Here is a 27,959-nt window from a genome sequence, read left to right on the forward strand (position 1 = left end):
CACACGCGCGCGCGCGCGCACACACACACACACACAATGTCATGGCGCACGCAGTGGCACCGCGATGCCGGCCAGCGCTGAACAGGTCGAGAAGTCGTCCACAATACAAGTGTACACTCGTTAGTACGACATAGGTTACAAGACAACCCTCACTACAATAGACTTATAGCGGACAATGGTCGAAAATCCCCCGACACCTGAAACGTGTATTATCACTCCCCCCTTCACGTGACCGCGGACTCCTGCATATACACTCACACAATGGGGCTGTTAAGTGTGACGTCACGGCCCCTTCGATACGCATAGCAACGGAGAGCACTGGGGACAAACAAAAGTCGCGTCCTCTGGATGGAACCAGTTGTGAAGGGCAACAGCATCTAAATGACTGGAGAGAGAGCAGTTTTTCTTTGCTTTTTCTTCAAGCGATTGTTGTCGCTCTGTACTCCTTGTTCTTTCCTCTACAAATCTCCTGTAGTCGTCGAGGGCCTTCATAATGGCTGTGAAATTGGCTGCCCACTGTAAAACTCCGTGTTTGAGAGTGCTTTGAAGATTCTTCGCCTCCTGATGGATCAAAGTACGAGCGCTCCCTGTGGATTCGATTATATGTAGGTGAGTTGTTCAAGAAATCAGTGTCTTCTTTCTGTCTCTGCCCTCACGCTGGCACAATATCAGCCTCTATATCCATGACAGCCCGCACCTCCCGTAGACTGCATGACTTAGCTGTATTCTCGCCCTCCGTGGTGATTGAAGACCCATGGAAGAAGTTGTTCAGAATGATGTCCTGAGAATATAAAATAAATTAATTCCAGGGAATTGTTACAGGGTATTTTGGAAGGATGGAGAGAGAGCGAGCACTGTTTGAAGTGTTTGTCTCACTGTAATTACTCCAGATTATTGAATGGTGTATGATCTACTCGATATTTTCCGCAATGGTTTTTCCTGATTTGCGGGATCTCTTCTTTTGCTGTTTGCGTGTTTACAGGAAGTGACTGTCTGGTGTATCTGCACCAGATCCTGGGGAAATGAAGTCAGATGCAGAGGCAGGGTCGTCCAGTGATGCAACACTGCCGTTCTATGTGCAACGTCACCGCTAATTTCCCCAGCGAAAACACAAACACGTGAAGAGACTACAGTATTGACCGTTCTGGCAATGAATCGTGACTGCTCGGACAGTCGATAATCGAAACGCAGAGCACCAGCATGATGTTTTCATATTGGGAACCAAACACCAGCTCAATTCTCAAGCCGAAAAATTGATGAATACAAAACACAGAGCGACGCAACAAGAGATCATCCGGCAACCAAACCAACCTGGGTCTGATGCACTGAATAGTCCTGAAATACGCAGGCCACACAAAGCAGTGCAAGCACAGACTGTTACAAGGTACATGCATTGCAGAACAAGGTGTAACCAAAGATACACAGGGTTATAGCTGCACACTCGTGCATGTGCTCGCTCAGCCCAAGAACACGCAGGATAATAGAAATAATCCGGGGGAAACACGCTAATGTCATGACCGGGGAGTGGGCCAGACATACTCTCAGGATTCTACAATTCCAGGTTCTTTACGGAAATATACCAGGAATCCAGATACCCATTCCTCACCCTCACCACACAAGAAGATCAAAGCTTCACTCTAGGACCAAGCTCAAACAACAGAGAGGCAACAAGAACAACAACCAGCGATCGATGCAAAGCATCGAGCTATATACTACAAGACCTAGTAGCGTGCACGGCGCGGAGCGAGCTAGTAGCCTGCAAAGCATGAATAGTGATAGGTTTCACAACACTATTGATCGACAAGACACATCGCCGCCACGGCAAACACTTCATAAAGACACATGTACATTGTATAAGCAGACGGAATACAATACAGATAATGACATTGTAGCAACACACGGACACGACACTAGCACCGTAGTAAGCATCAAGACGTAAATAGTGCAGCTTTGAAAAGGTAAAAACTACATTGACATGTACATTGGTGTGCCGAGTAGTATCATCATTGATTACCCATCCAACCAAGACGTTATCAGGTCCCAGACGCCGAGATCCCACGCCGAATGTGAAGTGCATCTAGCCTTGAACCTGTTGCACAAGGCATACACATATGACAAAAAATGACATCCACTCCGATTATTTCCAGAGGCCAATCATAACAGAACACAGAAATGAAACCACGGGCTCAACAAAGTAAACGCAAAGGAAATTAGTTAAAATAATCCATGAAGTGCTATTTTAATTCCAGCGCTAACTGCAGTGCGGCATCATGGCCCGATACCCGCTGAGTATAGACACAAACTCCATTTGACAGGGGCACGACATACTATTTTGGAATAAAGTCACAGGGGCATAGCACCCGCTACGACTGGTATGACCATGGCCGCACCACTTTTCGAAAAATGTGGTCCGTCTGGAATGTGCAAAACCGTAATAAAAAATTCAGGATCCATCGATATTTGCATATGCGCATCAGACCTTTTTCTAGACTCGTACTCGTAGATCTGTTATGCATCTGCAGTCGTACTGAGTACTGTACTCGACTCGACTGCACACTGCGCCAGAAGTGTGCCAGAAGTTCCCAGAACGCAGGATTTTGTGTCTTTTTTACAAAAAAAATTCCCGGCGGGGGGGGGCGGACCCCCTCCAACACGGCCTTCCGCCGCACCGACCTTTGGTCGTACCACTTCCAAAACCCCTCCTACGCCCCTGAGTCATAAAGTACAGCACTCCAATGACATGACGGACACCTCGTGCAAATGCGTGGTCTGTTCATCCGGTCAACTCGGCCACGCATGAGAGTGTGTGCATGTACGCACGCACGCAAGCGCGCGCGTGCACACACACACCATGTATTCGGTGCGTATGGCGTACCTATTGCGGAGATAATGAAGATGGAATCATTATCATGATGTTACATGTACATGTACAGTGTATGTTTGAGTGTAAAGTAAATTATATTTTATTACACATTTCTTCGACACAACTTACTCCACATCTTCGCATTTCTCATAATCCATCCACCTACACTCCGTCTCAGTTGAGGAAAAACTCTCCCAGGTATACACTAGTCACCACAGCCATGTGATGACATTGGGATGGGTCCCAAGCACGATTGCACTCTCCAGTTACAATATAATTTATTTGTCCAGATTATCTGTGAAGACAAAATGCAATGCATAGCGGCACACAACTGTTTGGGGATAGCGCGCTTATTGTATTATGCCAAACTTGACACGCTGTGTCCAGCTTGACTCAGCTGAGTCCCTAACTGCAATTTACTGCTCTAAGCTAACATGAAGCCGTGCCTGGAAGAAGGGAAAGAGCGAAAAAAGAAAAGAAAAAAATTCTGGCCTTCTGCAAGCAATAGCAAGTAATGAGTGACGGCTGTGTAAAGTCGCACAACCATGCAGTCGACCGGATGATGGTGAGTGTCCGGCACACATCTTGCTCTGCTGCTCCACCTGCGCATACCTGATACGGTGGCTTACGGGCGGGCTGCCTGGGCCCTAGATGCCTCCTTGATGCGCCACGGAGTGCCGTCGAAGCACCTGCATCACTTCGGTGATCCAAATGCGAATGCAGCCTTGCCGGTCGCCCGCCGGCCTGCCGCCTAGCGCCTACGCGACCAGCCTGAGACTGGCCCTGCCGCATTTGGCGCTTCTAAACGCTGCGATCCGGTAGACAGCTCACTGGGCTGCCAAATACGTGACTGGCTTGAGGACAGTTCCATACTGGGCAGGGCGCCCAGCTCAGGTCGCACGCCGTAGCGGCGTGAGCTGGGCGCGGTGAGGGTTGGTGATAACTACAGTTTCCTCCTTCCTCGTTGCATGGCAACGGCATGAACTTGACCAAAACGTCGCGGCCACGTTTCAAATCGTGACCGCGACCCTCGGAGGGGGGTGCCACGACTTGGCGGCAACATGATCGTAGACGTGAAGCGTATTTGTGTACAACCTGGCCTGAAGTATGTTCAATTTCTCAAATTCCGGTGTGTTGATTCATGAACATCGGCGGTTGTCGATGTCACCTCGACATTTGCACATTTTTAAAATTTTGTAGTTGTGGTCCTGCACGCACGCACCGCCATATATGCATTCTTTGCCCTTTTTGGACGATGTCGATTTTGTTTTTGTAGTTGCTTCGTTGTGATCGGGTCAGTGACCAATTTCTACAGTGTACTCGTTCAATACGATGGCAGCTTGGTCTGGCTTTTCGGTTTCGGAAATTATCTTTCTCTACTTTTCTGCGCCATGATGATGGAATGCCATACCTCAAGACATTTCAGTTACATATCATCGGAAAATACAGTTCTCATCTCGGCAACAGACGAAAGAAACCACTACCGGAATTTCCACTGCACTGGCACTTGCTCTGACCACGAGGTCAGGAAAGCGAAAGCGCTTGGATGTCAGCGGCAGTCCCTCAAGAGTCCAAACCTACCTGATTGTATGAATTATTTTCGTCGACTTCAAGAATACGAGCCACGAGGCACTTCCTCCAACATGCAACATGCGAAAAATTACATCCAAAATGGGCCACAATTTTATTAGGAAACGCACGGACTCTTTTGGATACGAACTGCAATTCGTAAAGTTTGTGTGACAACTTCACGTCTACGCGTGTACGAGGCCTAGTGTGAGCACGACTGCCACGTTTCTGCGTTTTGCTGACGCATGGACGCGTGCTCATGGTACATGTATATGGTCGCAGTGTGAGCGCGCCCTAAAGGCCCTCATCAGACTACGTACATAGAAAATCCAGTACAAAATCACATAAAACCTAAAAGGCAACATTTTTCCATGCCTGCATTCAGACTACACATTTTACATGCAATACACAGGCAACCTTTGACCCTACGAAATTGGCCTGGGATGTGTGAAAGCAGCGGACAGTCGTACCCGGGTACAAAGTTCGTACAACTGCCTGGTGAAAGTACGATAAATGCAGGAAAGTTGCCTTGTACAAGGGTTGGCACCCTGCCTGAAAGGATTGGGCAGCTTTTTAGGCTTCCCGCCAGATTCTTGTTGTTGTCCTGGAAACTTCTATGTAAATGTGACTTATAGGCTGTTTTGTACCTAGTCTGAAGAGGGCCTTAGGGGCCATCCGGCATTATCGATAATTTTCACGGCACGAAAGAGATAAGACTTTAGTAACACCCCCCCCCCCCCCCCGAACGAAAAATAAATTAGAGAGGTTGCGCACAACGAAAATTCGTTAGATTTCGCCCGTCCGGGTTCGAGTAACGAAAGTTGCTCCGAAGATCCGTCCAAACGTGACCGAAACAGAGCAGATCTACGAAAATATTTTTCGTTACCTGGAGTACTAAAATACTGATATTTTACAACTCCCTGTCTTGACTCTTCGTACTCGCGCGGCCGCCGCGTCGACCCACTACGAAAACGTTCACGCGTTGTGCGCAACCTCACGGTTTACGAATATTCGTTAGTTTTTTCGTTAAAAATATTCGTTACGGCGCTACGAATTTTCGTTGTGCGCAACCTCTCAGCAAGAATGGATCGATGTTTATGCTATCAACATTTTTCAGCACGAAACTCTACTCGACCCCCCCCACTCATGAGCGAAAGTTTTTCATTTTGTGTAAAAGATCGATAATTACGGACGGCCCCCTAAAAGGCAATCAACTTGAAACCCCCGGGGTTCTCTACTAACGAGTTTAGACTAATACAGTGACCAGGGGAGGGGCATGACCGATTGGGCGAATCCAGAGCAAGTGCGCTCCGAGGGAACGTGATCGATTGGCCGAATCCGGAGTAGGTGTACTTGGAGTGGAATCCGACCACACCGCCCCGCCCCCTTGAACCTTGAACGCCCATTGCCGTAGCAATAATAGCGATGGCTTCCTCACGCTGAGGCTCTAAACTCGAAATCTGCAGTATGGCGCATGCCGGTTGAGGTCACCAGGACGACGGAACACTCTGTCACAGCGGTAGTTGGGGCACGGGATGTCTGCCCCACCCCCACACAACGGGAGTGGCTGGAGTGGAAATGGACTTTGGCGTTTTTTGACAGCTGCGTACATTTTGCTTACTTCACACCCCTGTTTTTGTTCAATTGGGCCAGCGTTGCTCGGACTACACCGCCTGCTCGCACTCAATCCAGCTTCGCCAATCGATGACACCCTAGAATAGCCTCGCTCAAAAAATAACACAGAAATCACAAAAATCATTAATTTTCAAAAAAAATTTGTCATCAAACAAAACAATGGAAAGAAGATAAGCACACAGAAAGCGCCACAACAAGGGAAAAACAGAGAGAAAACCTACTAATAATACCTTGAAAGAGAGAAGAGAGAAAGAGAGAGAGAGAGAGAGAGAGAGAGAGAGAGAGAGACCGCGTGCTCGCAAGCATACATGTGCACACACCTCGCCAATTCGAAAACAGCAAAACATCTCACAAATCCTGCACAAGACTGCAACCAGGAAGGAGATAAGCAAAGCAAACACGAGAGGTGGGCACAAAAGAGAAAACGGGCAAAATCAAGTCACCGCCAAACACAACTGTACGGTATAAAAGAGAATATGATCAACATCAACAAAAATTGAAAGAGCTTTAGCATAGTATATACGGAGTGTGACTATGTTGTATAGTTCTTGCACACAGTCTTCCAGAAGCTAAGTCAAGACAATGCATAGATATAGCACACCGAAAAGAGAGAGAGAGAGAGAGAGAGAGAGAGAGAGAGAGAGAGAGAGAGAGAGAGAGAGAGAGAGAGAGAGAGAGAGAGAGAGAGAGAGAGAGAGAGGAGGAGGAGGAGAGAGAATAGATTGTCAGGCACTGCGACGACGAACGCGTCAAACCAAGAGAGGCATGCGAGAAAGCTGCAACTGAGAAGCCCTAAAAAGAGAGAGAGAGACGGCAAAACCGCTAGCACGCCATCGGCCAATCGGATATTCAATGTCGATGGTTAGTGGATATATTACAACTCTGGTCATAGTCAGATCATTGGTGCAGTAGTTGAGTAGAACCGACACGCCAGTGTGGGTGCAAAGACGAGTTAGTCGGCTGACAAAACGTGCCACACGCACGACAAAGGACCCCGCTCTGTGCCATGACTTCACACACATACAGACGAGTAGAGAAACGGATATACAACGCGTGCGAGAAAAAATAGCACTCACACCCAAGCGAGTAGAGAATGGATCAACAAAGTGTATGAGAATCAAGAGAGAGGGAGAAAGAAAGAAAGAGAGAGAGAGAGAGACGGAAAAAGAAACGCAACTAAGACCTTCCAATAATAGCGCCAGCAGGCAGCACCATGACGGGACCAGCCAGCCACAGTGGATTGGTACAACAACAGCAAAGCAATAATAACACCACCCCACCACATATAAACAAACACACACACACACACACACGCGCGCACGCGCACGCACGCACGCGCGATTCTGGCCCTGATGCGGGCATCGTTCATGGCCGGACACACACGGTGGCGCGTCGACCACTTTTCAAGACACCATCACGCTGCAGCACTTGCACAGCGCCGCTCGTCTAAAGAAGCCCTCAGCATGGCTACTCCGTACGCGGGGAAACTCGCTGCTGTGGCGTTGTGCTCTGCACACAAACTCCACACGCTCGAACATACGATTCAGCAGTTGGCACTGTAGCGTAGGGCACGGCTAGACAACCCTGCCGCTGACTGCGCTCACACCGTTGCTTGGTCCTCGACGGCAGCACTGTAGTGCTGTAGAGACGCACGCAGCGAGGTTAACGCCAGATCTTCAAACGGCGGCACAAGCTGTTCGCCGACAACACAGAGAAAAGACACGGAAATCATCGACAGTGAGTACTACCGGTAGTCCTGTATTTTAAAAAAGACCAGTTAGTTTAACGTCAATTAAAGTCAACCATCTCCTGCTTTTTGTGGGCTAGCGAGGTGAAATTCTAACGAATTCCGTCCCAAAACCGGCAAATGACTGTACATGAATGTGTACAAATCGTGCATAATGACTTCAAAATAATGCTAACGAATACGTTATAGCTAAATGTTCGGTATCTTGAAGTAGCAGCAAACAAGCATCGACTGGCCTTGTTGTTCTGTATTACGCTCTGCTTCAGCAGTGTTGAGAGCACTGTCAGCACACTGGGTGTGCATCCCCCGGTAACTAAATGTCCGTTAACATTACTGGCCTCGGATGGTGAGCCAATTTGATTATGGTAAAAAAAAGGAGAAGGGCAAAAATGTTATGAGTTATGACCAACTGTGTCCGCCAACGTTACCAGATCATATACAGTCAGCGAGTGCAACAAAACGGCACAAAACTGACAAGATATGATCTGGTTACGCTGGTGGACAGTTAGTCATAACTCGTAACATCTGGTCCTTCTCCTTTTTTTTAACATGACATTAGTGGCTTTACAGAATCATGAGAGCTGGAGATAATTGAACAAGACCACACACCAAGTGCAACGCAGGCTCACACTACACTACAGTTGCGCTCGGTGAAATCCGACCCAAAGTGCAAAGCTGACGCCCTGCGCCAGTTCCCATTACATTATCGTATTTGTGCATGTGTACGGCCAGCCGCATTCGTACCACTTTCAGGGCGTCAAGGGCCGTGCAAGTTGAGGGTGCCAAATATGCACTCCGGGTCGGATTTCACCGAGCGGAACTGTAGTTCAACTAATCAAACAGTGCTGCGAGAAGGCAGCCATCTTGCGAAAAATACCAATCATCCGATTGTTGCTGCCTGCTACATGGTAGAAAGTAGAGATATCCTTGCCCCCCCCCCCCCCCTACCTACAGTAGTGCATTCTCTAGACAATACTAGTTTATAGTGACAGTACATAGTATATAGTAACATGGCTCGACGTACTGACCTTGCAGAGGTCCTCAAACATGGGGATGACCAAGTCAGATAGAAAACCGACCTGTTGATGTCCTATATCTGCCATTTCGCGGTCCATTATCGGCTTGGGTGTGAAACCCTCCGATTTCTCCTGGTCACCCTGCATACACAGAGATAGGTAGAAGGAGATGGAGATGGAGATGGAGATGGAGAGAGAGAGAGAGAGAGAGAGAGAGAGAGAGAGAGAGAGAGAGAGAGAGAGAGAGAGAGAGAGAGAGAGAGAGAGAGAGAGAGAGAGAGAGAGAGAGAGAGAGAGAGAATTCTTTACTTCTACGCAGCCAACACTTGACAGATCATCCGTAAATCTAAAAATCACCAGTTGCACACCCTCTTTGCACAAGGACAGAATGATTTTTACGTTTCGGAATTGATAATAATTTACCCATAAATTTGCAGGCAGTGAAATACTGTCCATACCTGAGCCCAGAATTCCTCGTTGAGTTTGTTCAGCCACCGGCTAGCTACGGGTTGTGGACGGCACTCATTAGATACATCTGAACACTTCAACACCAACTTACATAGCTGTGAGGTGCAAAACGTACACACACACGAACACCAACACACACACACACGTGCGCAAACACATGCAAACACACACACACATACCATGTAATACCATGTACCATGTATACGCCCGTCGCAAGAGAAGCACACAAATCTGCAAATGCACTACATGTGTACCAACAGACTTTCTCTTATAGCAACGCTAGCGGACCTGAATCTGAATGAAGCAGATCAAGACTTGCGCCAGATAACTGCCTAATCCACACAACTGGCGAAGCCAAGTGAATCGACCCCCCAAAAGCACACCATGTCTACACCACACGCAGCACATCGGAATAGGACGGCCAAGACAGTTACCTATGCACACCCTACACTTGCTGGGGTAACCAGTATAGACAGCATGCTGCTTTGCCATAAGCAAACACTAAACACTAAACACACACTCACACACACACGCACGCACACACACACGCACGCACGCACCCACACACACACACCATTGGACGCCCATCGCCGGAGGCGATGATAGCGATGCTACAGCAGAAGCCATAGCAACTTGTGCTGGGATTGCACCTTTCAACAGTTTGAAAGGCTGAAGAATTGGCCGCCACTATTCAGCCTGGTCTACACCACACAGCTATGAAGTGGCTTTTTCTGGCCAGTGAATCCCTACTTTTTGTTCTTTTTTTCTTTTTTTTCCCGCACACATCACACCACATACTCCGGCATGCACTGGCTGTTGGTAACCACCCAGGAGAATGAAAGAAAAAGGAAGAGTCTGAGAAAGAGAAGAAAGACACACACTCGCACGCACGCACGCACACACACACACACACACATGCATACATGCCCGCACACGCAAATATTATGGCAAGCACCACACCATATCGAGAGGAAAGCTAAAGGCAGCCTGTATCCAGGCTGCCAGCTAAAGTTCCACAGATCTTCCCTTTAATGGATAGGACTTGACATAGAGTGTGCAAAGGTCAGACTAACAACACACTACAGTCAGACCTTGCATAACCGCACAAATCCGTTTTCCACAAAAATATCCGGATAGACAAGGGAACCGGATAATCGAACGCACATACTGTATGTATGCATGACATATGCTGTAAATCGGTAACCAACGATTTTCTTCCGGGTGGCGAGGGATCCGGATAAAACTGGACTGGACAAGCGAGGTCTGACACTACATGTATAATACATGTAGTGTGTTGTTTTAAATACAGTATTACACATTCTAGGCATCACACAGAAATGGACTACAACGTAAGGTTGTGGCTTCCAGTTTGAAAAGAGTTTAGAATAAAACTGCTTTCACATTGAAAGTTTAGGGTTTCCGATGAGATAAAGCTTGCACGTCCGCGTTACACACCGGCTATACAGTTGCGTTGAGAAACACAACCAGCTTAGGAAGTTTCGCTTGTGCCAGGCCACCACCATGCCTGTGATACCAGGGTGGCAGATGCAGCGCCTAACGGCGAGGGTGAGGTGGTAACTCTCACAACCAATGCCCGACAAGGGGCGAACTCCGTTAGCTGCATCCATGTTACCCTCACTCCGAGTAGTGAGTACCCAGTTGACCGTGGAGTACTGGAGTATAAGCCACGCTGGAGTATAAGCCACGCTGGAGTACAAGCCGCGCTGGGGTATAAGCCGCACTGGAGTATAAGCCGCACCAGACATTTTTTCCCCTCGAAATACAGACATCTACCCTATTTATCACCCCACGCCCCCATTTTGGGGGTGAATTTTGAGTGTTCAAAGAGCAACTTATACTCCTGAAAAAATGGTAAGCTAGGGGTGGTCGGTCATCTCTGCATACCGTTCGTAGATGTGATGGATTGGCGATGTCGAAGATAGGCGTTATCGTCTCCACTTCCGTCATGATGCCAGTGTGATTGGATAAGTCCGTGGCAAGGATGTACTCTCGCATGTCCTGCAGCAGGATGGAAAAACACGGGCACACACACACACACACACACACACACACACACACACGCACACACACACACACACACACACACACGCACACGTACGTAAGTACGTCCGTACGTAGAGAAGCCGGGTTTCAACTAGGGGTGAAACGGTTACCCTCCAAGGAAACAAACGGTACCTGGCTTAACCCTTTGGAACTGCACTGATCACACGACGTCAGGAGATAGCTGCAATTGCAAGTATATTCGTTCCAATTTCCATCATAACGCTGGTTCTACTTCACCGATTCTGACGATCTTGGGCTCGTTGGAAAGCTCTTGGAACGAGGATAACAGCGAGCCCAAACTCATCCAGGAGAGCGATTGCTGTCTGCTACCGAATGCCAGGAACGCCAGCTGAATACCAAATCCAAAACGGGAATAGTCCTTGTCTCGCCATTTCACTCGTGCTAGCTCAAAATCATTCAAATTTTTTCTAACAGGCTCACAAAAGCCGGGACAAAAAGCGCTGGGAGTGATGTCACACGCTGCGTGGGCAGGAAGAGGGAAAATCCCACTTTTGCACTTCGCTGACGCATGAGAAATCGAGCGAACTTTCGAGCACTCGCCGCTCTGTTATACTAGCTCGTATCGACCCCGGAGTTTTTCGAGCCGACAGCTTAGATTCTCTGCTACCTCGTAGGTATTTCGATTGTTGAATTCGGTTGAGATTTGACTGAGTTGTGACTCGTTGAGTGCACTTGCACACATGACATTGGCATCGTTCGAATTCGAACGATGAGCTCCAAAGGGTTAACGGGCGGGTTATTGCAGCCATAGCTTTTTCCTAAGAGCATTGCCTTTGCTTATGATCGTAAAACTTACCCGAAGCAACTGTTCCCGCTCGCTATCCGGTATACTATTGGCAATACCGCTTGACATGAGCTTATGCGCACAGGCGATATGGTGGTTCTCCAGAGGCGACGTCTTGTACGCCTGCGCAAACTCATGGCCTGTCCGTAAGAGATACCTGTACGAGAGAGAGAGAGAGAGAGAGAGAGAGAGAGAGAGAGAGAGAGAGAGAGAGAGAGAGAGAGAGAGAGAGAGAGAGAGAGAGAGAGAGAGAGATCCAGGTTACGTGGTCAATGTGGTTCTTCAAAGAAAACAGGGCTCACTAACCACAACAATTATCAAGCCGAGACCTAGACCCAGATACATCCACATAATTGTACAAAAGAGAAAGACCAAGGAACTACAAGTTACGCTATACTGTCCACTAACACCACCAGTTACTAAACAATCAGCTCATGCGATAACATTGCACGACACTGACCAACGGTACTGACGTTCTACAATTAACTGGCTAACAGCTCTAGCACATCTTGGATGCGCACTCCAAGTTCCTTGGTCTTTCTCTTTTGTATAAATTAAACCTTGGCTCTCCATCTGAGTCCATTCCTACACATAATTGTATTGATGCATTCAGTGACTTTCACGATCTTACCCAGCCACACGCATAAATGAACACACCCACGCAAGCACAGACGGATACCCACACACAGCCATGAACACATGCACACACACACACACGCACCCCCCCCCCCCCCCCCACACACACACACACACAGACACCTACACACATCTTCACCCACACAAGGGAGCGGTATGTGTTCCCACCAGGCAGAGATACGCAACTTACTCATTACTCAAGCCGGGATGCTGCATATCATGGCAGAGCGCAGCAAGAATTAAAGAGGTACTCTGGCGCTGACCAATCGACTTGCCCAAACTGCAACGTGTTAGCACTAGAAAAGTCTGCAGCGGGAGAGACGGAGAGAGAGAGAGGGAGGGAGAGGGAGAGGACACCATCAATGAAAAAGGTCGCAGACGGCTCGGGTAGTGGCCACCAGGATTTCACCAGCCACAATACAGGATGTACCGTACTGTTGTTTTCACGATACCTACAACTATACGGGGGAGACACAAAAACAATAGGGTGCCAGTTTCCAATGAATGGACTGTACTCGTATGTAAGACACACCGGCACTTGCAGAATGGGCAACAATCCATTTCAGGCCCACAAATTACGATGGCAGTCGTTCTAACACATGATGGCATCTAGGGGAAAGGGCAACCCGTCAAGGATTTGCGGCATCTGAATCGCAACACGTACACGTCAGGTCTCGCCCTGAGCTACTGTTCTGCATGTGTGCCCCCCCCCCCACACACACCTTCCGCTGCAGGCTTCAAATTTTAAAGCTGGGATAGCTAAAGCTGACACGGACACGCACACATGCACACGCGTTGCTCGGACATACCATCTGTGATACCATGACGCAATGCTGGAAGCAATGGAACGGCACATGGTTGTAGTAGTCCGGTATCTCATTCTACACACACACACAAGAAAAGATCCAGCAAAAATCACGGTTCGTGTGAGACTCGACGAACATGAAACAAACAAACAAATAAAAAAATATAAAAAATAAACATGACATAAAATAGAAAGAATCATCACACCATTACATGTACTCATGCATAAAGTCAGCTGAACACACTGCAAACATTCATGACCCACATTAAAGTGGGTGCCAAATCGAATCTTGAGTTTGAAACTTCCTATTCATAAATCCTCGAGCGTCGTTAGCTCGAACATGTTTGAATAATGGAATATCCACTACATGTCTGGTGTGTTCACAGCAGAAGGATATCGGCACGACACCCGGTGGAGGATCAGTCTGGGGCTCTGCCACGTACTGCAGAGGTGCAAGCTGCGGCTGGCAAAAACTTTCGCAAGAGGTCAAATTCCGGCCTTTTCTTAAAAGTTAATTCGTTTGGCATTTTTCTCCACACACGCACTCCACACACACCCATACATGCACGCACGCACGTGCACACACACATGCACACACACACACACACACACATACACACACACGCACGCGCACACACAGCATCGCACACAATGTCAAAGAGCGGTGCACGAACGCGAGCGTGACTCACCGCAAAATGTCTTATCGTGTCGTCAGACACGTTCAGGTCCTCAGCCACTCCGATCTTGGCCAGCATTCGATAAATGCAGTCGCATGCCTGGGAAGGAACGGGACAAAAAAAAACAGCGAAACGAGGCGGAATTGAAGTGAGAAAACCAACAAGCACCAATACACGAGAAGTTGATCAAGGCACTGGATACGAATACCGATAATTTAGGTCTACGGTCGCTAGGACAACACCGGTTACAAGAGAAACCTCATTAGGAGACAACAATCCACAATCGCCTGACGCCAGAACCGCATTCAACAGTTGTGCAAGTCCGGGTAGTAGATAATATTAGTGAGATTCTGCTACACAGAACTACGTACCAAACTCCGTGTCAACTGCAGTGAAGTTTGACACGGATTTTTCGTACGGGTGCGCCAGTTCTGCTGTGCGTAGCATGCTCGTAGCACGTTCAAACTCCCGCCACATGTACTCTGTGCGCTCAGTTTTCACACGGAGACCAGTCCGTGTGAAGCGCGCTTCCTTTACCGTGTGGCAGAAACTCACTATTACCACGTTGCCACACCATACAGCCACTACCAGCAGCGCAACAACACTGCTACCATCACTACCAACATCGCCGCCATCACCAACATCGCACATCACCAGCACTAGCACTGGCTGTACATACACAGCACTCGCTCCAGCCCCATCACAAGCACTGCCAAAACCACCGCCACTGCCCCTGCAGTAGCAGCAGCAGTACCACCACCACCAGCAGCAGCAGCAGTACCACCACCACCACCAGCAGCAGCAGCAGCACCACCACCACCAGCAGCAGCAGCAGCACCACCACCACCAGCAGCAGCAGCAGCAAAGACAGCAGCACACTCAAACTCAAACATTGTCCAGTGCTCCGGTACAGATGCACACTTTCGCTGAAGGGGCTCAGCGTACACTTCATGGATTGCACATGCATGTTCTATTCACACCCTTTCTAGGACTACAATGGATGTTTTGTCTAGAGTCTAAAATCCCTTCAAGCCCCCCCCCCCCCCCCCCCCCCCCATTCGGCTCACGCACAACTCTGATCACCAGAGAGCCGCACCCAAGTCGTACGAACTTTCGTCAACCTTTGACGCCAAAAGAGCTCAACAACGAAAATTACTTTCGTTGCAATCACCGAACTGCCACACAGTAACGTATGGCACCTGCATCACGTCGTACACTTAGCCTGCGTGTGTGACTGGCAAGACCTATTTTCTTGCACTCCGGAAAACTTGACGTTCCGAGTTTTGAACAAGCTCCACATCAACCTATTTTTGCAGCCTTTTTCGTCACTGCTTGATCCGTCGAACACTACGAAATAATGTACGAATCTACGCTGCCCGCAACCTCTCTGATTTGGGTAGCATAACGAGTACATAAACCAGAGTGTGCAACTCGGGATGGTTCCTGTGGGAGCACAATTCGTGCAGTACGTCATTTCTGACGGCAGGGTAAACCCCAGGTACGGTGAAAAGTGGCGTAACCAGTCACGGTGGTGCAGGTCACTGAGTTTGTCCTGATTTCGGTTTTTTGATACAGATAGCCTGGTGACTTTACTTGTCGGTGGATGTACGCAGCGTACACAGTCACACAAAACACCGAAATCGTGAAACAGGACGTCTAAAATCAAGCAAACTATTACTTGGCTGATTTCCGGGCTATGAAACATGAAAATTTGAGCTGTACGCAAGTCGCGGCTTGGCTGACCTCATCAGGGTGGCGTAGTGCACGAACTGCGCTGTTTCAGATCTGATATGCACAGTTGCACACTCTGGTTAATGTACTCTTGGTAGCACACCATGCCACATTCCATGTGCATGCAAACATCTCACATGGTTGTACTCTTTGTAGTACGCTCGTACTCCTGGTTTTGTGTATGGCATGCGCTTGAAGACGCCATTCCAGTGGGCCAGTGCATGCAGTGTCGTGCAGTACGTCATTTCTGACGGCAGGGTAAACCCCAGGTACGGTGAAAAGTGGCGTAACCAGTCACGGTGGTGCAGGTCACTGAGTTTGTCCTGATTTCGGTTTTTTGATACAGATAGCCTGGTGACTTTACTTGTCGGTGGATGTACGCAGCGTACACAGTCACACAAAACACCGAAATCGTGAAACAGGACGTCTAAAATCAAGCAAACTATTACTTGGCTGATTTCCGGGCTATGAAACATGAAAATTTGAGCTGTACGCAAGTCGCGGCTTGGCTGACCTCATCAGGGTGGCGTAGTGCACGAACTGCGCTGTTTCAGATCTGATATGCACAGTTGCACACTCTGGTTAATGTACTCTTGGTAGCACACCATGCCACATTCCATGTGCATGCAAACATCTCACATGGTTGTACTCTTTGTAGTACGCTCGTACTCCTGGTTTTGTGTATGGCATGCGCTTGAAGACGCCATTCCAGTGGGCCAGTGCATGCAGTGCAGTGTACGTGTGCGTGTGTGCTACATTCTCAACGGTGTGCAGACGATTGTGCAAGCATCTCAGCGCTGAAAGAAACCAGACACGACATCGACACTGTGACTCCCGAGCCAACACGGCACTCTCCACGGGTCAGAAAGAAAGCAAACACTCACGCAATGCACGACTCGCACTGGTCGAGCACCTCACTAGTCGGCAGCGACTGGAGAGACGACACTGCAAATACTTCACTTGACGTAAAGTAGAGCATCTGATGTGATTTATCACGAAATGAAATGCAGGACATTTTCGGAATAACACACAATCAAGTTGTATGAAGTACGACAGTACAATACACATATCGGTACACGAAAACAATAAAAAGGGAATACAATTGCTTGATTACTGTTGATAGCTGCCACTTACCTCATCCTGAGACATGGAGAGGGAATCGAAGTTCACCTCCGACATTGATGACACAGCCATCGATCGAGTGCTCCGTAATATTTTTTATTGCGGAAGTAAGAATACTAGTAGTGCAGTCAGCTCCTCGTCCACATCTGAGGGAGAATCCACAAGAACGCGAAGTTCTTTTACGATGTCCAGGCCTGGGAAATCTAAGCAGAAGTAGGACGTCTACAATTTGATAACCTGTCAATCAAAGACTGACGGTCAAGTGGACCACTAGTACCAGTATTGGCTTCTTTCACAGAAATACTAAAATTTATGATTATCTTCACGGGATGGCGACACTGCCCTCTCCTCTACTTGACTCAGAAAAAAACAAAACTGCTGCAGAAGCTCACAACGACCTGTACTTGTATGGTCACACCTGGAGTACTGAGCACACAAGACTAACAAAGAGAACCGTTACTTACTAAAATGTGTAAGCAAAGCAGTTTTTTGACGTCTTTCAACATTCTTTCTCACACTGTCAATCTTGTGCATGCATGCTCACTCGTACTCATGTCATGAGTCAAGTTAGTACACTGACTGAGTCTGTACGGCAGACATGCCAAAAACCACATCACATACGCGCATGCATGCTAAACAAACAGATTTTTACTGACTGCCGTGACATACTAGTATGTGTCATGTCGACGTCACGTCAGTCAGTTCTCTCGTAGTCGCACATGCCTGAGTCGTAAGATACCGGTATTTTACTACTCCTTGCCATTCAGCAGTCACTGCACCGGTGCAGTAGATTGAGCTACTGCAACTCTGCTCCGGGGACAGGTGTCCCCGGAGGGCCATAATCATGATAATCTGATAATGGCCGAGCGAAGAAGGGCGAACCCCACTGCATCTAATCCATGCCATAGTGATGGAGTAAAGGCTCATTCTTCTTGTCGCTGATGATCAGTCCAAGCCGCTTGTAGAGAGCAGTTGCCGCCGTGCCCTGGCACTAAACACCCTGGTGGCCCTGCCCTGGTGGCACTAAACACGAGGGGAACGAAGGTGGCATGCTCCACCTCGCGAACACGCTCCTCATAATGCGAAGGCTTCTCGCGCTCATGTTTTGCGTATGCTGCGGGGATAGAGTGGACTGAGTTCGGGCGAGCATGAGGGTTGAACACCCGAATATCAAAGAGAGGCTCGCTCAAACCGCGGCCACCCCATACCCGGCCCCCGCTGGCATCAGCATCCAACCTGGCACCATCCTCACGGATAGCCGTCCGGCGATGAAAATTCTCACCAGACAACGGCAGGAGGCGTGGCTCAATGCTGGTATCATGAGCTGCTGATGTGAGCATGGTAGCGGTCAGGTCCCGCAGCTCGTTGTGTCGCAAGGACGAATAGCCACCTACTGGGCAAGACAGAGCGTGTAGGACAGTGAAGGCAGCTCCACTGGTACAGCTCTGTGGGAGGCGGAGCGGAGTCCACCCGTAGTGGAGGCAGACAGCATCTCGAAACGCGCCCTTGTGTAGGGAGAGCCCATGATGCTTGAGTGGCCGACAGGTGAGCCAGTTCGACACACCCTTTTCAGCGGCAAGATCCATGGACCTCTGCAGGTCTCCATCCACGCCATCGTACAACTCCTTGGCATGACGCTGCTCCGTCTTCCTATGTGTGTCTCTGTCTCTCTGTCTCTTTCTCTCTATCTCTCACCCTCTTTATATCTTTATGACACTGTGCCTCTCCTTATTCGTCCCATTGTTCTTGGTTATAAAACCGAGGTCTGTGATTGTTGTGAATAATTATGTCAACGCAGTCCGAGTCAGTTCAGTTCGCGGACGATATTGCGCTCGCGTGCAGCCGGCGAACAGCACAGGAGGTATCCGATGTCTTATGGCACAATGTCTTATGGCACAACTCAACCATTCGCTACCCTGTTATTGAGCACTCCTGCTCGTTTGGTCTCGCGAATCCAAATAAAATCAATCAATCAATCAATCTTATCTGCTTCGGTTTAAATCCTTGCAGACTGGCTGAAGAATCGAGGCCTGATCCTCAATGCTGGCAAGAGCCAAGTAGTGCCAATTCCTGCCGGCCATCAGCACACAGCTGATCTACAGGTTACTTCGGTTAAATGTAATGGCTTTTGTAACCTGCTGATGAGGCTCGATAGAATCATGCTACGATGACCCGACTTGTAAATTTGAGATCCATTTTTTCTGCTCGTCTTGACCCTGCCTCCCCTCATTGCTACTTCCATTTTCGTATTTCTATTTTCATTTATTTTTCTCTTCATTTCTGACTCCTCTTACTGGTTGTCATCGCTTCCATAATATTGGGCAGAACTGCCCGTTTGCCTTGCGATGTAAAATAAATAAACAACAAACAACAACAGGTCATCTGCCATGCCACTTCACTGCCTAGTGTGCTAAGTGCTCGTTATCTTGGCGCCACAATCGATTCCGGCATATCCTGGCACGCCCACATTGCCAAATGTTCTGCACGCGTGTCGCAGAAGATCGGAGCACTCTGGCGAATGCGCCGCTGCCTGAATCACCAGTCACGCATGACCTACTTTAGATCGCTGATCATGTCTGACCTGCTGTATGCCTCAAACGCGTACTCTAGCTCACTGCAAAGAAGCGACCGTCTACAGGTCCTGCAGAACAGTGGGGCTCGTGCTGTCTTTGGCCGCCCTCCGTGGTCGTCTGTCCGCGACCTGCTGGAGCGCATGGCAGTGTTCCGTGTGGCAGAAGTCTTCAATCAGAAGCTAGCATACCCGGTGTGGCGCTGTCGTTATGCAGTGGCAAGTCCAGAGTTGCAAGCCCTGCTAACCCCCGCTGCACCCGGCCCTTCTCGGCTCCAATCTGCCATGGGCCTGTGCGTGCTAGTTTCCCACTCGGTTGCGGGGCGGGGGCGCTTTGCTTGCTAGGGTGCTAGGTTATGGAATGCCCTCCCCAGCAACATCCGTGCCATCCATCACGCTCGGCAGTTTCGCACGCAGGTAATCCCATACCTGTGCCCTGTAGATGCTGAAGACAAGCGAAATCTTCTGGGTTTTTTCTGTTCTCTTTCTGTTGTACCCGATCTCCCTCTGATGTACCGCTGACTCTACGCTGAAGATCTAAGTATTTTAATTCTCATTCTCATTATAATTTTCACATTCGCGAATATTTTCATATTCGCGAATTTCGCGAATTTGCGAATCAAAATAAATACAAACAAACAATAATGTCCGTTTTGGTCAACGAATCAAAATAATAACAACAACAGAAGTGTTGACATAATAATTATTCACAACAATCACAGGCCTCGGTTTTATATCAGGACTGCCGGAAGCAGTATTCAATTGCTCCGGTCGTACCAAACCCTTCTATACATTGTGTTTGATATAGTGGGAACATAAAAAAATTCGGTCAAGGTCAGCTATTCGTGTACATGTATGCCCAATATTATTATTATTATTAATTATTTTATTATACGCATTTCCGCGGCAGCGTCAACCAAGCAGTTATGCTTGATCCACACGTTCGCTTATTCTGGACATTAAACAGAGCAGATGTAGATATCTCCTAGAGAATGGGGCTCTACAAACCATTGATCAAAGTTAGTCACTTCTGTAACGTAGAGTAACATGGAGCGTCATAAAATTGGTGTCATTGGGGAAAACGTCATCATTATTGCCCAATATGGCCTGCCTAATCAAGGGGTCCGGCGCATGGTAGCTGCTTGCACCTACATTTACATGTACAAGCTACTGTGCTCCAATCCTACCAGCCCACTTCGTCAGCTCTTGCCTCCCTCTCAATATTGTCACGTGGTAGATGTGCGTTGCATTTGGCTGTGTTAGAAGCTTTGTATATCCGTAAGTTAGATCCTGAACTTTGCGTACAGAAAGAAATTGTGTTGTCGCTACAATTGTTTCGTGTTACTCCTCGTCGAGGTGTTAACAATGTAACTTAATTTGCTCACTATGTTGTTGATAAATATGGTGGTAAATACACACCTGGCAATATGGCGGTAAACACACGCCTGCCCACACACGCTCTCTAGGCTGCAAAGTTCTGGCACAGATCTCTCCTTCTCACCACCACCAGCATCAGTTCGCGCATGGCGCCTGGTCGATGCATGGCTGGCGGTATCCGGCATAGCAGGCTGGTACATCAAGTAGCGCATGGCACATAGATGATGACACATCAACGACATAGCTCGATTGCGACGTACGTTTCGTCCCCGCTGGACTCATCAGGCAATCTTCTTCTTGGATGTCTTCATACGGAGCTTAACTCGGGAGAATGAGGTTGAAGACACCACTGCAGCTGTACCTATGGTTGATAAATATGGTGGTAAATACACACCTGTATGTATCTCCGTATGAAGACATCCAAGAAGAAGATTGCCTGATGAGTCCAGCGGGGACGAAACGTACGTCGCAATCGAGCTATGTCGTTGCTGTGTCATCATCTATGTGCCATGCGCTACTTGATGTACCAGCCTGCTATGCCGGATACCGCCAGCCATGCATCAACCAGGCGCCAGGCGCGAACTGATGCTGGTGGTGGTGAGAAGGAGAGCTCTGTGCCAGAACTTTGCAGCCTAGAGAGCGTGTGTGGGCAGGCGTGTGTTTACCGCCATATTGCCAGGTGTGTATTTACCACCATATTTATCAACCATAAGTACAGCTGCAGTGGTGTCTTCAACCTCATTCTCCCGCTGAGTTAAGCTCCGTATGAAGACATCCAAGAAGAAGATTGCCTGATGAGTCCAGCGGGGACGAAACGTACGTCGCAATCGAGCTATGTCGTTGCTGTGTCATCATCTATGTGCCATGCGCTACTTGATGTACCAGCCTGCTATGCGGATACCGCCAGCCATGCATCGACCAGGCGCCAGGCGCGAACTGATGCTGGTGGTGGTGAGAAGGAGAGATCTGTGCCAGAACTTTGCAGCCTAGAGAGCGTGTGTGGGCAGGCGTGTGTTTACCGCCATATTGCCAGGTGTGTATTTACCACCATATTTATCAACCATAAGTACAGCTGCAGTGGTGTCTTCAACCTCATTCTCACTATGTTGTTGTCACTATTTTATATTATTTTCCTTCGAGTTTTGTGTCGTGCTGAAATTGTTAATTTTCCACCTTGTCACGAGTGTTGTTATCTAATAATTATTATCTTTACGCTATATAAGTTTTAGTCTTGCCAACTTGAGCCACTTCCTGTATAATCCTTGATGAGAAGGGACCGAAAACGTTCGGATCCTTTGGACAAGTGCCTTTTTGTGACTGGATGTGTGTTTGCGTGGATACTTGCGACCTATAACTTACCTTCGTTTTAAAGTATTATCCGCCTCCGACCTCTTTTAAAAATTATTCTTAGTAGAGAGAGGTTCTGCTATACGTGAAACGTAGAGAAATCACGTAGAGAGCAGGTGTCTGGGTTAGAGTCTACGGCTTCGCGTGTTTTGGCTCCAGATTTCTACGCGGAGATGGGGTTCTCTACGTTGTGGCACACGCAGAGGAAATGCGTACGGATTTGCTGGGTATCGATCAACTGTGCATGCAGAAAACTGCCAAATATAAATATGGAAGGGGAAATTCCCAGTACACATTCCACGTGACTTATCTAGGTGAAACGTAGAGCAGAACAGCATTTCTTTACGTTACGGGACCGCGAAGAAAGTTCGCATGATTCTTTGCGTCGCGTTCCCAACACGTAGAGCAGAACCTCCCTATTATTATAGACAACACCTCATGGCATGAAAAGAAAATCAGCCAGTACGGGAGATGTGGGTGTTAACCAATCATGGTGAATAAAAGAAGAAAAGAAGAAAAGTAATGCATTATGGTCAAGACGGAGAAGCATGGGAGGGTCCAGGGTACTGGCATTGCGCGTAGTAGCGGGCAGCGCAAGCCAGAGTATTGGGCCCGCCCCACGACGCTACCGTTGTACCCTGGGTCGGACTTCACCTTGTACATGCATGAACACTATGCATGTACAGTACTAGTACACGGAGCAGCACGCTCACCATGCATAATAGTAGAGTAGTAGAGTAGTAGTAGAATTTATTATTGTGATAGGGAAGGCCCTGCAGACGTTGCCGTCTTGTTACAGGGAACCCTAAGTGCTCTTTTAAATACAGAGCGAAACAAAAACGGATACACTACGCGTATATACGTGTAATACGGACACCGACTTACAAGGTTAGTTTCCAATGTGTTAGTATAATCAAGAGTATATTACTCTTGGTATAATTATGGACCGTCGACTCGACACTAGAACCCATACGTCACCACCAAAACAAGTGGTCTCTTTGCTGCAAATTCTGCAAAATGTAAAACCAACAAAATTACCGGTCAGGTGCTATCATGGTTGGTTGGTTGGTTGGTTGGTTTATTTTAATTCGCACAATACAGTAAACGGGAACTAAGTCCAATGATATAAGGGCGAATGGACAAGCAGCATATAAAAGAAAGGAAAGGAATTTGTAGAGTCTGCAGAGCATTACGAAAGAGGAGTCAAGAGAGTACATGTAACAAGGGTGGTGGCAGGGTGGTCAAAGAGAGCGAGGGGGCGGGCTAGTCAGAGCAACAATATGTTACAGAACTGTCGTTCGCTGGCTTACTTGTAGCTTTGATAACGCTTCGCTCTTCATTGAGATATCTACCATTCTCTCTTTTTTTCTCCTTATTTTCTCCCCCACCCTCCTTCCCTGTAACATAATAACATATTCGCTGCCTTGTCATTGAGCATTTGTGCTCGTATTGATTAGCGAATTCAAATACAGTATACAAACAAACAAACAAACAATATGGTAAGCAACTTATGCTATACATCTTTTGTTTAGCTATTGTGCGAACATCACCCGGCAGCAGGGTCCAGGGTGCAGATCCATCCTGATGACGTGCAATTGGCTGCAGTGGAGCACACCTTTAACAGAAACACAAGTACAGTAAAACCTGTGACTAACGACCACCCCTTGGGGTCAGAGAAACCGGTCTTTAGTTGCAGGTGGTCCTTAGTTAGAGGTTTACGCCACACAACCATAACTGAATGTGAGACCGTCCGTGCCTGGCGAAGTGGTCTGTAGTACCAGGCTGGTCGCTAGTCACGGTGGTCTGTAGTACCAGGCTGGTCGCTAGTCACGGTGGTCTGTAGTACCAGGCTGGTCGCTAGTCACGGTGGTCTTTAGTTACAGGTTTTACTGTACATTCTAATATACAACCATGTACATGTAGATGAACTGTTTGTAAATTGTAGCACCGAAGTTAGGCATTGGCGGATTCTGCTCGAAAAGCAGTGAAATTGGCAGAACCATGCAAACCTTATGGCGGGCAATTCCTCGAATTCTGCTCCGTTTCTTTATCCACATACCAAACATGCATGAAACTTACCAGAAAACGTACCGAATTCTGCCAATTTTTCTGCCGGCAGAATCCGCCGGTGCCTAACCGAAGTGAGTTCTAGACGACAGAAAGGCAGTAGAGAACGGAGACATGCAACGCTAGACAGAAAGAAGCAAGAATCAGCATGATCGTGTCTCTATGTGAACCTGTGCCTCGCGATGATTAAGTGACGATTGCTGCAATACCTTTCCGTTGGCCTCGCTTTTGAAGGCGGTTCGTATGAAATGCACCTGCTATTCAATTCGTTCCTCCCAGGCCCTTCACAATGTCCCCACAGAAATTTGCAACGTGCAGCTCCGTGGCTGAGCTGATCATCGAAATAGGGAGACGAAACCGAGAAGGTTGCTCTAGAGCCGAGTGAACCAAAGATCAGACCCATGCACCGCAAAGCGGTCAAGGACCGAAAATCCCATTCGCTGCATCCATGTTTCCTGTTTCGCTCGTGTATGATCACGATTTGCCACTGATGGTTAAGTAACGATCACTAAAAGATGGAAGATAAGTCGGCGAAGTGCAAAAGCAATATCGTTTATGAACCCAATTCAACCAAATTGATACCGTCGGAGCCAACGGTGGTGAACTGAGCGTATCGGACAGCCAACAAGTTCTAGCCATGCTTTCTTACTTTCCTAGGAATGGCATACCAATTTAACCAGTAAATACAATGGTACGACATGAGCGTGTTAGTGTGACGTGCGTATTCACCGGTGCGGAATCTAGAAAAGAGGGTGATGAGAGTGTGTCGGAACTGCACGTTCATCGCGTCAGTCGATCTTGTTTCAGCTCTGCTGGTATCAAAAGCATCGTTCGAGCGCCGCCTAGCTAGTCTGCATCATGTAGGAACGAATGGGATCTACAAGTGCGTTTTGTTCTTCTTGCTGTTGTAGACGTGTTGAGTTAAGCGCTGGCAAGCGGCGCAAGGATTGGCCACCAGCGCTGATAAATTCTCTACGCCACCCCTGTGCGAGTAGTGTGTGGATCGCTGTTGTTGGCTGTGGCACGTCCAACAGCCATTGGAATATTGACTACAGGGCAGGAAATAGCCCAGCGCCTGAGAAGCATCTCGTGCTGCACTCGATGTAAGTAGTTCTGATGTACATGTATCTATAATCTAGCTTGTCCAGCGTGCTAATCTGACACTGAGCCTAGCTAGATGCATAGGAACGCTGGTGAGAATCGAGACACGACATTGCCGCTCAAAGGCGAGCGAAAGGTTGCGCCAGTATTTCACTGCCATGTAGGCGAAGCAATGTCAGCTATTTCGAGAGCGGAGCTAGCACCGCGCACAACATAAAGCTCGGCGAACTGATACGCGCTTCCTGTCCAGGACCCTCCGACAAAATTCACGGCGACCAGTGGACGGAGCTGCTTATACGGTTATATCAATAGCGCATAGCTCTTCCAGAGGGTTATGTCAATGTCAATGTATGTACTGGCAGGTCCTTCAGGGGGATATACATAATGCACGTGGCTCTACCTGGGGGCGACGTATGTAGATAACTCCTCCAGGCGCTTAACCCTTTGAGGTGCCACTGAAATTAAACACTCTTGATTACATGCACACAAAATGAAAATTATTGCGTCTTCAGATAGCTCTGCAGATACGCCGCTACGGGCAAGTCAACAAATCTGACGCCAACTGGTTCTTCTTCCGTTAGTCCAAGTTCCGAGTGTTAGCCAACTCTCATCAGACCTTTGGAAACTGAATTCGGTTTTGGCCTCCATTGGGAATGCTTGTATAATACTGTGCTAGCTGCTCTACCCTGGCTATGGCATATGGCATAGCCAGTACTAGTACCACATGCATTCGGTACTGCTCATAATAATAACAATAATAATAAGAATACCACAGCACGCGTACAAAGGCCAAAGAACAATGCATGAGAATACACTGAAATTAAGCCAAGTCCGCTTCTGTCTCTGGTCAACAAAAACTCATCCATAAACAATGTCTGATCTCCATTTCGACTTGTCTGCAGCAAATGCTCGTGCTCCTTCTAGGTCGCTGGTATTCTTCAAAGGGATGTCGTGCCTGCTGTGTACTGCTCAAGGAGATGTGAATTACACAGGACCTGTATGAGTCTTCCTCCTCTCACACAATACTCCATACCACACCCGAGGGAGTCGTGTGTTTCGTGGTTCCCTGCTCAGTACCCCGTGCAAGGGCAAAGCCGTGCATGGAAGGCAGAAAGGGGCTCCAGTTGCGTCTGTCTTCTACCATATTCATTACTGGTGATGTGGTATGCGAATCTTCATCTCCTTTTTGTCCACATATTTCCATGCTACAATATTTTCCTTGGCTCACCAGCGGAGTTCACCTCTATTGTATCATTCTTTTTACGAGAAACCACAAGCTTCGAGAACAGAATACTGCATTATAGAGGTGGCTGCAGTCGCAGCCGCGGTGGTGAAACTGGAGCATCTCCGCCGACCTGAGGTCTCGGCTTCAGCGGTTTGTGTAGGAGCCAGGCAAGTGAGACGTGCCTAGTCACACTAGATGAAGTAAAACTAAAATAGTAAAAAGAGAAAGGATCCTATCTAATAGCATTGTGTTCCATTCTTGGAGGGCAAGCAGCACAATACTGCGTAATCTCGTCATGTATGCAGCGGTGCCTCCTGTGAGGTGCGTGTGTATGCTCAGGATCCTAACTTGTATCTATATAGCTCGCACGGCTGTCATTACCTTGACAAAAACTACGTGGCCCTGTACCAATGCCGGGTTGCCGATGGCCTCCGTAGGTGTGTGTCCGTTAATCACCAGTGTTAGTCTCTATCAAAGAGCTGAGCCGCTGTTATCAATATTAGTGCGCTTAGCCTCTGCGCGCTTCTACCAGATATACTGTCCATGTTCCCACGGTATTATGGCCTTAAGCTAGTGAATAATTAACCAGTTTCCCCTTCACGTTAATGCTGAACGCGGTAGGTTGTTCTGTGTGAGGCTGACCGCCGATTCCGGTTGGATTCTAACGCTCTGCAATGATGTTCGCAACGATGTTCGAGCTGGCCTGGCGGAAAACTAAGAGATTAAAGGTTTTGTCGGAGAGGCCAAGGTGGTTTTGAGCTACTACTCGCGTAGCTGCTGGTTGTGTCTTGCTGGGACTGCTCTGAGTTCATCTGTGAGGTGTTGTAGAGGAAGCGACAGGAAACACAGACAGGTCGAGCAAGCCTCCCTTGTCTCGATGCTGGAGCAACGATAGTAAGGGAAAGTAACACCAACTACTTACAACAAGCCATATTCTTGCTCAACCCAGGACGGATAATTGTAGCTCGACCCTATCATTCCAGCTCCTCCTTCTCGCTCACTCTCCCGCATGCTCTGCAATACCCAGCGCCTCTATCCTCTCTCTCGCTCTCTCCGTTGCACTCCGAACACTCCATTCGCTGCACACAACCGTATGGTATAAATCCCCTTAGCATCGACTAGAAATGCTCACTCG

At 48.1% G+C, this 27,959-nt stretch overlaps 1 protein-coding gene across 1 annotated transcript; it reads right to left on the reverse strand.

Annotated features, from left to right (window-relative positions):
• Window positions 1-6,178: 6,178 nt before the first annotated feature.
• LOC135812055 (high affinity cGMP-specific 3',5'-cyclic phosphodiesterase 9A-like) lies at window positions 6,179-17,630 on the reverse strand. The gene is made up of 9 exons (XM_065325378.1): window positions 17,151-17,630; window positions 14,298-14,384; window positions 13,613-13,684; window positions 12,994-13,109; window positions 12,180-12,324; window positions 11,204-11,317; window positions 9,289-9,393; window positions 8,843-8,971; window positions 6,179-7,760 (listed from the first exon to the last, which is right to left on the reverse strand). The coding sequence occupies exons 1-9, from the start codon at window positions 17,208-17,210 to the stop codon at window positions 7,668-7,670; spliced, it is 921 nt and encodes a 306-aa protein (XP_065181450.1). The 5' UTR covers window positions 17,211-17,630; the 3' UTR covers window positions 6,179-7,667.
• Between the last annotated feature and the right edge of the window lie 10,329 nt (window positions 17,631-27,959).

This window comes from Sycon ciliatum, chromosome 3 (genome assembly GCF_964019385.1).
Source record: "Sycon ciliatum chromosome 3, ocSycCili1.1, whole genome shotgun sequence".
In the NCBI taxonomy this organism is placed as follows: Eukaryota; Metazoa; Porifera; class Calcarea; order Leucosolenida; family Sycettidae; genus Sycon; species Sycon ciliatum.